We start from the raw sequence: 11,770 nt of genomic DNA, 5'->3' as shown, positions 1-11,770 counted from the left end.
GAAAAAAGTGGAAAAAAAAAACATAGGCATTTTTTTAAAAAGCAAACAAACATAAAGAACATAAAAAATTATACTCCAAACAAAAAAGAAAAAAATTAAAAGCCGAAAAAAAAAAGTCCATGGTGGTCGTCCTAAAGCAGCAAGAAAAAATGGAAAACATTGAAGAAAAAAGAAATTGTCCTTTGCTTAGTGAAATTTATTCCTAGCGGTGTGTGCGTGTCGCTGCAGAGGAGAGGGCAAGTGTTCCCCACTGAGGCCGCACACTCCTTACGCAGCCACAAAGCCCCACAGCCCGAGCAGAAAAAGCAGCGGCAGCAGTCCGCTCCCAGCAGAGGTAAAGCTTACCGCAGCCGCATGTTCTGTGGCGGTAGATCTCTCCACAGTTGTCCTCCCCAGTGCTGCTGGTACTTCCCGTGGGTCATGCACCGCGGCCAAATGCTCTGTGGTGGCCATTCCCTCCACTTGGGTTTCCGGGCCTCTCGTCGGAACGGGGATCCTGTCCTTGATTGCACGCATCTCAGTGGAATTCAGTGGGCGGTTGTACAGAAAGACGTTCGTCACCGTCACCTTAGTTTTCTGGCCGGCATCCTCACCGCACGCGCCAAAGCAAAAGCGTACAAGCTCAAGTGTACTCTCACCTTTTAACGGCAATTCTTCTTCCCCCAGCGACTGACCATCAATGTACACAGAGACCTTTTGGCTTTGTAGCATGAGTGCCACTTGGTGTTCTTTCTTCGGCTCCCAAGGCCTGCTTTCCGTTGTTACCTTGCCCCCAAACATCGTCTCCCACTTGTTATCCGCGGTATACGACAGTCCCATGGTATGATTGGAATTAGTGTCCCCCAACATCGCATCCAGGAGAGGAGTTTTCTCACTCGGAGCCTCTTCGATGGTCACCGACGCCACAAGTGTGAAGCTGTGGCTCAAAGATACATGGCGTATACCATCTCCCCGAGTGTTCACGGACCATAGTACCCCGGAGCTATGCCCCGTCAATTGAAACCCATTTTTGACCTTCTTCGCGTTCGTCACCGTTGCATTCACGCAAAGGTACTCGTCGTTCCACGTGTCATCACTGGCCGCATCGGACAAAGCTGCCACCAGACCCGCCGTGGGTATAGACAAGCTGGAGAAGAAAATGTCCTTTTGCGCCCAAGTACTGAGGACGGACTCGATTGCACTCAGTTCCTCCGTCAGGCGGGAAAGTGAAATGACACTGTGTTCACTACTGCCCCTCTGTTGTAAAAGATGCAAATTGCCATCCGAGTACATCAGGCTGCTGGCGAACTCCCAATTCCCAGCAGCGTCAGTAGCAACCGGTCCAACATAAAAAGAACGGTTGTTGTCCGTCACCCAAAGGTAGAGCGTATTGGCGTTTTCCCCCAAGGCGTACCCTCTCTGTGTGTACAGCATGACCTTCCTTTCCTCAATGGTTGCGGTGATAAGGGCTTCCACACGCAAGCTCAGGTCCCAAAAGTATAATCGTGAGTTGACCCACACGCCTGGGAGTGTCCCGATGGCCTCCGTCCACTTTTTCCCCATGTCACGTGACTCGTACACCCTCCGGCTATAATTGCAATTAACAATCATGAGAAGTGATCCATCCCATTCGGTGATGCGGGGGTCAGTGCAGTTCGCAGGGGAAACACCAGTTGAGAGCGCCCAGGTACTGCCGTTGTCCTTCGAGTAAATAATCATGGAGTAATAGCCACCATTTCCGCTCTCCGCCATCAGAGGAAACACAAGCGTGCCATCCTCCATCAGAACACCTGAGCCACCAGCAGCAAGAAACCATGTCAATTTACCTTTGTGAGCAGTTATAGTACTCTCGTTTAACAGAGACCTGATTTCGCCCCATTTGATACGTTCAGTCGGTTCGCTGCTCGTAGGCTCCCTCACATCACCCACAACCAGTTCAATTCGTGATTTGAATCCGCTATATGTCTGCTTTCCAACAGTTTGTCTGTACTTATAAAGGCTTCCCGCAAGAAGAAACACCTTATTGCCCTTCGTGGTGGTTGTGGGGTGGTAAAAAAAATCCGCACGATTATCCGTTCCATTTGTTGTACCAAGCACGGTGTTTGCCTTCCATTCTTCCTTTTTGACCTTGCCAACAAGAGCGGACCAATCCCACGAAGAGTCGATGTACTCCGCAACAACATCAGAAGAAGTTTTCTCATTTTGTCTAGCACCATTAACGGTATACACTTGACCTTCGGCAAAAGCAGCAATTACTCCACCAGCACTGACGAGAGAGGGTGAAATAAATGAATTCCTTATAGTTTCTTGAGACGTTCCACCTTTCGGTACAACCAGCGTCATCTGCGGCACAAATAGATCGACTCCCTGCGGCAATTGCGCATTCCCCGAATTACTCGTCACGGCGTTCGAAGCCCCACCGCTGCAGCACATCATCACGACGAGGAGGAGCAGCACCGCGGAAGTAAACACACGCCGGGACATGTTGGGCCTCTGCGGCTCACGATCTCTTCCTTCCCTCCTCCTTCCGCTGGATCCGGTCACGCGGCGACGGTTGTGTGTGCGGGGTGCCATCACAGCAGCAACACGTGAGAGCATACAAATATGTGTGGGCGGTGTGTGTGTGCCTTTCAGAGCCTTACAATTTCACAGTAGCGATTCGCGCTTGTTTTCTTTCTTTCCTAGCGTGACTGTGTTCAACAAGTGAAGAGTACAGCAGCAACAGCGGCAATACACCAGGCACGTCCGTGAGGAGCAGAACACCCACGCAGAGAGCAGGATACAAGAGAATCCGGAAGGGGCGACTCCACTCTAGCCCACAGACACACACACGCACACACGCACACACGCACACCATCGCAGTGCCGTCAGTCCGCGGGTGAGAGGTTTTGGCCTTCCACACAACAAACGCACACAGAGCCAGGAATCAACCACCAATGGAAGAAGAAAAGAGACACACGCCACCGCCTCCAGTTCAATCCCACGGACAACGGGATACGGCCACAGCCCGCTGCCAACACACAACGCACACGGAGCGAGCAATCACCCAAGGAGCCACACGCGGGAGCGATCCTCATCCATTCATGACGCGGCGACAAAATTTCCAGCCATTCCACCCACAACAGTCGCAGCCCACCGCGCGCATCACACCCGCAGGAAGAGTGACTCGCCGTGCGCGCTCCCTCTCCCCTCCTTCCCTTCATGCCCACTAAAGGAAGCAGCAGCCACCCGCACGCACTACAAAAGAAGCATTAAAATCCACTGCAATGTGCATCTTGTGCGTGCATGTGGTTGTGTGCGCCTGCAGACACACGAAGCAAAGAAGTAAAAACAGGAGCAGAGCATGTGAAGGGACGCACAAACAAAAATGTACAGCAGAGGTGCATGGCAGAAATAACAGGACTGCTCAGACTCATGATACTGCGCTGCAGACAAAGCAGAGGCAATTCATAGAAGATTTATTTAAAATAATTAGAAAAAACAATTCCCTTTCATCATATATTAGCCCCCCTCGCACACAATAATTATATGAAAAAAAAGTTGTCCTTTATTACTGTTCCACACAAAAAAAAAAAAAAATTCGTCCACTACTATTGTTCCACACACAAAAAAGGAAAAGAAAAACTAAACACACAAGAAACATTTCGCCTAGCTGCCGTGTGGCCCACCAAACTGTCTACATATATTTTGACCACAAGGTAAATTTAGAAAGATACATCTTTTTCAACCGTCCGACCTCCGTGTGTCCGCACATCGTTTATATTTCATGGGTCATCTGCGTTTTGCTGCTCCCCTCAGCCGTTTTATTGGTGCGTGAGTGCGGCCCGCAGAGCACAGTCACTCGTGTGTGTGGAGACTGAGAGAGGCACGCAGACATGACGGGAGTCGCGTCACTCCATCGGGAGAGTGAGCGCAGCAAAAATCTTAAAAACACGGCGGCAGGGTGTGGCTGTGTGTGTGTGGCGCTGCGGGTGTCTGCCAGCCCTGGCCGCAAAGAAAACAAAACAAGAGGGAAGGAAATGTGGGCTCCGCCCCACAGGCCCTCGTCGCACGCCCACACGTCACGGCTCCCTCAGCGCGCCGTTCGTCGCGGCCCCTCCTCATGCGTGCAGCAGGCGAGGCGCACAGGGCCGTCGTCATGAGCGTGTCGGTGGGTGTGCGAGTGGAGCAGTTGGGCGGAAACACACGGCACCCCTCACAGGAAGAGCGCAGAAAAAACAATTAAAAAAATAGAAAAGAAAAAAAACGTCCATCGTGATTGCCCCCAAAAGCAAAAAAAAAAGAAAAAAGTGGAAAAAAAAAACATAGGCATTTTTTTAAAAAGCAAACAAACATAAAGAACATAAAAAATTATACTCCAAACAAAAAAGAAAAAAATTAAAAGCCGAAAAAAAAAAGTCCATGGTGGTCGTCCTAAAGCAGCAAGAAAAAATGGAAAACATTGAAGAAAAAAGAAATTGTCCTTTGCTTAGTGAAATTTATTCCTAGCGGTGTGTGCGTGTCGCTGCAGAGGAGAGGGCAAGTGTTCCCCACTGAGGCCGCACACTCCTTACGCAGCCACAAAGCCCCACAGCCCGAGCAGAAAAAGCAGCGGCAGCAGTCCGCTCCCAGCAGAGGTAAAGCTTACCGCAGCCGCATGTTCTGTGGCGGTAGATCTCTCCACAGTTGTCCTCCCCAGTGCTGCTGGTACTTCCCGTGGGTCATGCACCGCGGCCAAATGCTCTGTGGTGGCCATTCCCTCCACTTGGGTTTCCGGGCCTCTCGTCGGAACGGGGATCCTGTCCTTGATTGCACGCATCTCAGTGGAATTCAGTGGGCGGTTGTACAGAAAGACGTTCGTCACCGTCACCTTAGTTTTCTGGCCGGCATCCTCACCGCACGCGCCAAAGCAAAAGCGTACAAGCTCAAGTGTACTCTCACCTTTTAACGGCAATTCTTCTTCCCCCAGCGACTGACCATCAATGTACACAGAGACCTTTTGGCTTTGTAGCATGAGTGCCACTTGGTGTTCTTTCTTCGGCTCCCAAGGCCTGCTTTCCGTTGTTACCTTGCCCCCAAACATCGTCTCCCACTTGTTATCCGCGGTATACGACAGTCCCATGGTATGATTGGAATTAGTGTCCCCCAACATCGCATCCAGGAGAGGAGTTTTCTCACTCGGAGCCTCTTCGATGGTCACCGACGCCACAAGTGTGAAGCTGTGGCTCAAAGATACATGGCGTATACCATCTCCCCGAGTGTTCACGGACCATAGTACCCCGGAGCTATGCCCCGTCAATTGAAACCCATTTTTGACCTTCTTCGCGTTCGTCACCGTTGCATTCACGCAAAGGTACTCGTCGTTCCACGTGTCATCACTGGCCGCATCGGACAAAGCTGCCACCAGACCCGCCGTGGGTATAGACAAGCTGGAGAAGAAAATGTCCTTTTGCGCCCAAGTACTGAGGACGGACTCGATTGCACTCAGTTCCTCCGTCAGGCGGGAAAGTGAAATGACACTGTGTTCACTACTGCCCCTCTGTTGTAAAAGATGCAAATTGCCATCCGAGTACATCAGGCTGCTGGCGAACTCCCAATTCCCAGCAGCGTCAGTAGCAACCGGTCCAACATAAAAAGAACGGTTGTTGTCCGTCACCCAAAGGTAGAGCGTATTGGCGTTTTCCCCCAAGGCGTACCCTCTCTGTGTGTACAGCATGACCTTCCTTTCCTCAATGGTTGCGGTGATAAGGGCTTCCACACGCAAGCTCAGGTCCCAAAAGTATAATCGTGAGTTGACCCACACGCCTGGGAGTGTCCCGATGGCCTCCGTCCACTTTTTCCCCATGTCACGTGACTCGTACACCCTCCGGCTATAATTGCAATTAACAATCATGAGAAGTGATCCATCCCATTCGGTGATGCGGGGGTCAGTGCAGTTCGCAGGGGAAACACCAGTTGAGAGCGCCCAGGTACTGCCGTTGTCCTTCGAGTAAATAATCATGGAGTAATAGCCACCATTTCCGCTCTCCGCCATCAGAGGAAACACAAGCGTGCCATCCTCCATCAGAACACCTGAGCCACCAGCAGCAAGAAACCATGTCAATTTACCTTTGTGAGCAGTTATAGTACTCTCGTTTAACAGAGACCTGATTTCGCCCCATTTGATACGTTCAGTCGGTTCGCTGCTCGTAGGCTCCCTCACATCACCCACAACCAGTTCAATTCGTGATTTGAATCCGCTATATGTCTGCTTTCCAACAGTTTGTCTGTACTTATAAAGGCTTCCCGCAAGAAGAAACACCTTATTGCCCTTCGTGGTGGTTGTGGGGTGGTAAAAAAAATCCGCACGATTATCCGTTCCATTTGTTGTACCAAGCACGGTGTTTGCCTTCCATTCTTCCTTTTTGACCTTGCCAACAAGAGCGGACCAATCCCACGAAGAGTCGATGTACTCCGCAACAACATCAGAAGAAGTTTTCTCATTTTGTCTAGCACCATTAACGGTATACACTTGACCTTCGGCAAAAGCAGCAATTACTCCACCAGCACTGACGAGAGAGGGTGAAATAAATGAATTCCTTATAGTTTCTTGAGACGTTCCACCTTTCGGTACAACCAGCGTCATCTGCGGCACAAATAGATCGACTCCCTGCGGCAATTGCGCATTCCCCGAATTACTCGTCACGGCGTTCGAAGCCCCACCGCTGCAGCACATCATCACGACGAGGAGGAGCAGCACCGCGGAAGTAAACACACGCCGGGACATGTTGGGCCTCTGCGGCTCACGATCTCTTCCTTCCCTCCTCCTTCCGCTGGATCCGGTCACGCGGCGACGGTTGTGTGTGCGGGGTGCCATCACAGCAGCAACACGTGAGAGCATACAAATATGTGTGGGCGGTGTGTGTGTGCCTTTCAGAGCCTTACAATTTCACAGTAGCGATTCGCGCTTGTTTTCTTTCTTTCCTAGCGTGACTGTGTTCAACAAGTGAAGAGTACAGCAGCAACAGCGGCAATACACCAGGCACGTCCGTGAGGAGCAGAACACCCACGCAGAGAGCAGGATACAAGAGAATCCGGAAGGGGCGACTCCACTCTAGCCCACAGACACACACACGCACACACGCACACCATCGCAGTGCCGTCAGTCCGCGGGTGAGAGGTTTTGGCCTTCCACACAACAAACGCACACAGAGCCAGGAATCAACCACCAATGGAAGAAGAAAAGAGACACACGCCACCGCCTCCAGTTCAATCCCACGGACAACGGGATACGGCCACAGCCCGCTGCCAACACACAACGCACACGAAGTAATCACCCAAGGAGCCACACGCGGGAGCGATCCTCATCCATTCATGACGCGGCGACAAAATTTCCAGCCATTCCACCCACAACAGTCGCAGCCCACCGCGCGCATCACACCCGCAGGAAGAGTGACTCGCCGTGCGCGCTCCCTCTCCCCTCCTTCCCTTCATGCCCACTAAAGGAAGCAGCAGCCACCCGCACGCACTACAAAAGAAGCATTAAAATCCACTGCAATGTGCATCTTGTGCGTGCATGTGGTTGTGTGCGCCTGCAGACACACGAAGCAAAGAAGTAAAAACAGGAGCAGAGCATGTGAAGGGACGCACAAACAAAAATGTACAGCAGAGGTGCATGGCAGAAATAACAGGACTGCTCAGACTCATGATACTGCACTGCAGACAAAGCAGAGGCAATTCATAGAAGATTTAATAAAATTTTAAAAAAATTCATCCTCACTCTTCCACCCCTCACACTTTGGAAACAATAAGAAAAAATAAAAAAAAATGTCCTCCTCCACTACAGTTCCACCCAAAGAAAATGAAGAAATGAAAAAACACACAAAAAGCATCTAAATACCATGTTGCTCCAGAAATTGTCTGCATATATTTTGTCCGAAAATAAAATTGAAAACGTATTTAAATGTATTTCAACCGTCTGACCCTCTGCGTGTCCGCACATCGTTTATATTTCATGGGTCATCCGCGTGTTGCTGCTCCCCTCAGCCCTCTCATCGGCGTGCGAGTGCGGCCCGCAGAGCACAGTCACTCGTGTGTGTGGAGACTGAGAGAGGCACGCAGACATGACGGGAGTCGCGTCTCTTCATCGGGAGAGTGAGCGCAGCAAAAATCCTAAAAACACGGCGGCAGGGTGTGGCTGTGTGTGTGTGGCGCTGCGGGTGTCTGCCCGCCCTGGCCGCAAAGAAAACAAAACAAGAGGGAAGAAATGTGTGCTCCGCCCCACAGGCCCTCGTCGCACGCCCACACGTCACGGCTCCCCCAATGCACCTTCCAACCCTCCTCACGACTCGGCAATGCGGCGGAAAGGAGTACAGGCGGCTCTCGTGTCACAGAAGACGGCCAATGGGAGCGGTGTCCACAGCGCAGAAAATGCCAAGGTGTGAAACAGAAGAGAAAGGAGGACCCGCAGGGGACGTCACCTGCCACGCCTGATGTGCGTCGTCTCCTTTGTGCAACGGGGATCCAAAGACACGGTTGTTTCGGTGCCTGTGTCTCACTCTCGCGCCAATGAACGCCTCAAGGAACATCCTGCAGAGGGCAAGCAGCTGGCCGTGCAGACAATCCCGAGTCTCGTCAACGTTACCGCGGCCGCTTTTTGGGCAAGGCGTCGCTCTCTTTCTTCCTTTTCTCCCGTGCGCCATCCTCGTATGAAATGAAAATGCCTTCCACAACTGGCGTCATCAAGCACCTCCAAGTAAATTAGAAAGGATTCACGGCCTCGAGAAAAAGCACCCAAAGTGGCAGTCAACGTGAACTCAGCAACGCATGCCATCTTCTGCCGCCGCGTGCATTGCAACTCCCCTCAGCCGCCCACTGTTTCCTCCTTCCCTGTAGACCCAAACCGCATGGTACACTTGGATTTGCTCGAATCATCCACAGGCTCATGTAACCGTGTCCACCACGCCCGTGCAGCTCGTGACTGCATCACTTCCCCGTTCACTGCTGCGGCACCGAATATCGTGAAATAGGGATCCAAAACACCACATCTACAAGGCAAACACACATGCATCACTCCAACGAATGCCGCTGTGAGAAATCACACGACAGCACACTATCTCTCGCTCTCCCATCAGCGATTGGCCATCAACAACAGCAACGGCATTGAGAAGCAGCCTCGAGACAATCCCTGAGAGCCGTCCCCACCTCGGCGAGAGACCGACTCCAGGAACCCTGCACTTCAGTGCCGTTCCGGAAAGAACTCCTGCCACCGCCAACCGTGTTCCCCTGTCGCGTTGACACACGAAGCCCGCTTCAGAGAAAAAACAACACGCTCCATTCAAAACGTGGCTATGAGAGTGCAAGCAACAGGTGCAGGGCGCACCCTCTCAGTTTCCAGTGCCGACAAAGTAAAAGAGCATCAGTGCCGACTTGCTGCAGCACGCACAGTTGTGCTTCTGTTGTCCTCCCTCGTGCTTTCCCAAATAAATCGTAATGCCCGCACCGCGGTAGCACGTGCCCCCACACCTCGTGATGTTTAAAATGTGCCCCAGCACGACGCAGGTGGTCCGGACGCTGGTCTATGCCGTCTGCATTGCGCCAACAACAATCCCACGAGGAAAATATTGCCGGCTCCTGGATTCTCCCGACAATACGGGATACGGCCACAACCCCGCAGCCAACACACAACGCACACTGAGCAAGAAATCACCCAAAGAGCCGCACACGCGGGAGCGATCCTCATCCATCCACCAGTCACGCGCCGCCTCAGTCCATGCGGTCACGGAGTGCACCACTTCCTCAATACAACTTATTCGTCCATCCCTTTAAGACGCTTCTGTTAGTGATGGACCTTAGAACACAATAGAAGGAAATGGACAATGCAGTAGTACTGCGACACCGCCAGCCACAATGACTCCCTCATTCCGGGGCAATTCTCCAATTATGCCTTGTATGCGCACACACAATCAACATACTATATGAAAATCACGCAACGTTTTTACCAGAAAACAAACAACCCCACTCCACCCCTAATTTCTTCTCTCACTGTTATGTTCGATAGCGTTGGACGTTCCTGGCCTTCGTGTGCGGTGCTGCCGCATGGGGCTGGTGCACCCGCACCGTATGCACACAAAAAAGTATCCAAAAATATATATATCCCACATTATTTTTTACCGGAAATCAGAACTGCCCCCTTCCCTCCCCAATTCCTTTTCCCATTTCCGTGGCTATTCCTCACTTCGGAGAGCTGCGTCTCCTCCAAAGCCCCAGATGATATTGACACTTGGTACTGGCGCACCTCTTCCTCCCGGAACCCCGCAATCTCTCGGCTTTCATCGTCGCTCACACTATCTGAATTGACGACATCACATCTCTGCCAGCCATTCATCGGCGTGCTGTCTGCGTGCTGCACGTAAATAATCTCCCACGACATTTCTCGGGATAATTCCTCCCAACCATTAAAATACGCCGCCAGGCACTCAGTGAACTGCCTCACAGTGCTGGCTCTGGTGTGGTGCCCTCTCGCCGTAGCCATCCGCAGCCCAAACAGCGTCATTGGATTTGAGTCCACAAAGAAAAAGCCGTCCACCAGCGGAAAGTTTTGTACTTTCGGCTCATACAGCACCCAGTGGTCCATAGCAACCGGATTGGAAAGACGTTCCTGTGGCGATAAAACCTCTTTTCAGGTGAAGCTCTTGTCTGAGTGCTCTTTCAGCGCACAGCTGTGTGGCTTACTTCGTCCCGGTGGCCACAGTTCCTTGATTTTAAGTCTTATCGCACGCAGGAAATCCTCATTCAAAAATGCGGATACGGCATACTTTTCAATAAGATATGGTGGGGCATAATCCCAGAACCTCAATAAAAGAAAAAAATAAAATCGGACTGCTTCATTTCATTCTCCAACCGGGACAAAGTTTCACGTTCGAGGTGGGGAGATATCAGTAAATTCAGAGGCGACTCAATGTTGTTTCCTCGTCGTACTCGGACAACCCTCACAAGCTTTCGAGACAAGTCGCTGTCGTTGGACGAGTAACAGCAGCCAATACCCAAATTACGCTCCAATTCCGAGGCGGTCGACCCATCCACGGCCTGCTGACACGCTTTAATGCGGTCATCATATGCCTGTTTGCCAAAGATGGAGCGGAGAATTGGTCCCACGTTATTCATGCGACCCCTCACCTCCCTCCAGTATTCCGCTTGCTCCTGCAGGGGCCAATTGCGCTTCATCCAAATGCACATTGCCCTCACATCGTTTTCTTCGGGACAATTCGTTACGATTGCAGTAGCGTCCATTTTTTTTGTCCACCGCTCATATTCGTTTTTGTCTGGTGGTGTCACCACAATCATGCCCCATCCCCTGCAAGGCAAACCAGCAGGCGGTTGACGACATCCAATGCCGCATCGTAGATACAATACCCTTTCACCCCACGCAAAGAAAAAATGTTTACAACATCATCAATCCCGGGGTCACCCCTGTATGTTGATACCGTTTTGGTGGTCTTGTCAAACAGGAATGATTGACTCCCAATAACGTACGCAATCATTGGGAGCTGCTCGACATCGCAGTGCAGCAGCTGGTAGAGGAGGTACGAGCCGGCAGCCATCGACTTCCCGATCCCGGGCGTCCCAATCAACACACGCCGCCCAGGCGTAAAGTAGGGCCCACCGTCAGTGCTGAACCACTCGGTGAGATCGCCCTTGACAATCCGCCACACTCGCTCCACCTCACAGTTCACGTAGCAGTCACGAGTGGATTTGTTCTCCTTCCATTTCCACGGGTACGGCCCTTCCCTTGTCCGAGGTGCGCACCATCAGTCTGGGACGCGGCCATGCA

The 11,770-nt window shown here is 51.6% G+C and overlaps 2 protein-coding genes and 1 pseudogene across 2 annotated transcripts, besides 6 other annotated features; all 3 read right to left on the bottom strand.

Annotated features, from left to right (window-relative positions):
• Nucleotides 1-115: part of a sequence feature (T-rich) that runs on past the window's edge.
• Nucleotides 1-11,770: part of a sequence feature (areas not merged during assembly with more than two copies in the genome that could not be assigned to a particular haplotype) that runs on past both edges of the window.
• Nucleotides 268-2,577, bottom strand: Tc00.1047053508139.250 (trans-sialidase, putative; the record flags this gene model as incomplete). Its single annotated transcript, XM_815363.1, has 1 exon — nucleotides 268-2,577. The coding sequence occupies one exon, from the start codon at nucleotides 2,575-2,577 to the stop codon at nucleotides 268-270; it is 2,310 nt and encodes a 769-aa protein (XP_820456.1).
• Nucleotides 2,797-2,833: a microsatellite.
• Nucleotides 4,246-4,376: a sequence feature (T-rich).
• Nucleotides 4,529-6,838, bottom strand: Tc00.1047053508139.240 (trans-sialidase, putative; the record flags this gene model as incomplete). The annotated part of the gene is made up of 1 exon (XM_815362.1): nucleotides 4,529-6,838. The coding sequence occupies one exon, from the start codon at nucleotides 6,836-6,838 to the stop codon at nucleotides 4,529-4,531; it is 2,310 nt and encodes a 769-aa protein (XP_820455.1).
• Nucleotides 7,058-7,086: a microsatellite.
• Nucleotides 7,685-7,708: a sequence feature (AT_rich).
• Nucleotides 10,100-11,770, bottom strand: Tc00.1047053508139.230 (annotated as a pseudogene).

The sequence above is a fragment of the Trypanosoma cruzi genome, assembly GCF_000209065.1.
Source record: "Trypanosoma cruzi strain CL Brener chromosome Unknown tcruzi_1047053508139, whole genome shotgun sequence".
NCBI lineage: Eukaryota > Euglenozoa > Kinetoplastea > Trypanosomatida > Trypanosomatidae > Trypanosoma > Trypanosoma cruzi.
This window is presented reverse-complemented; position numbering and strand designations above follow the sequence as displayed.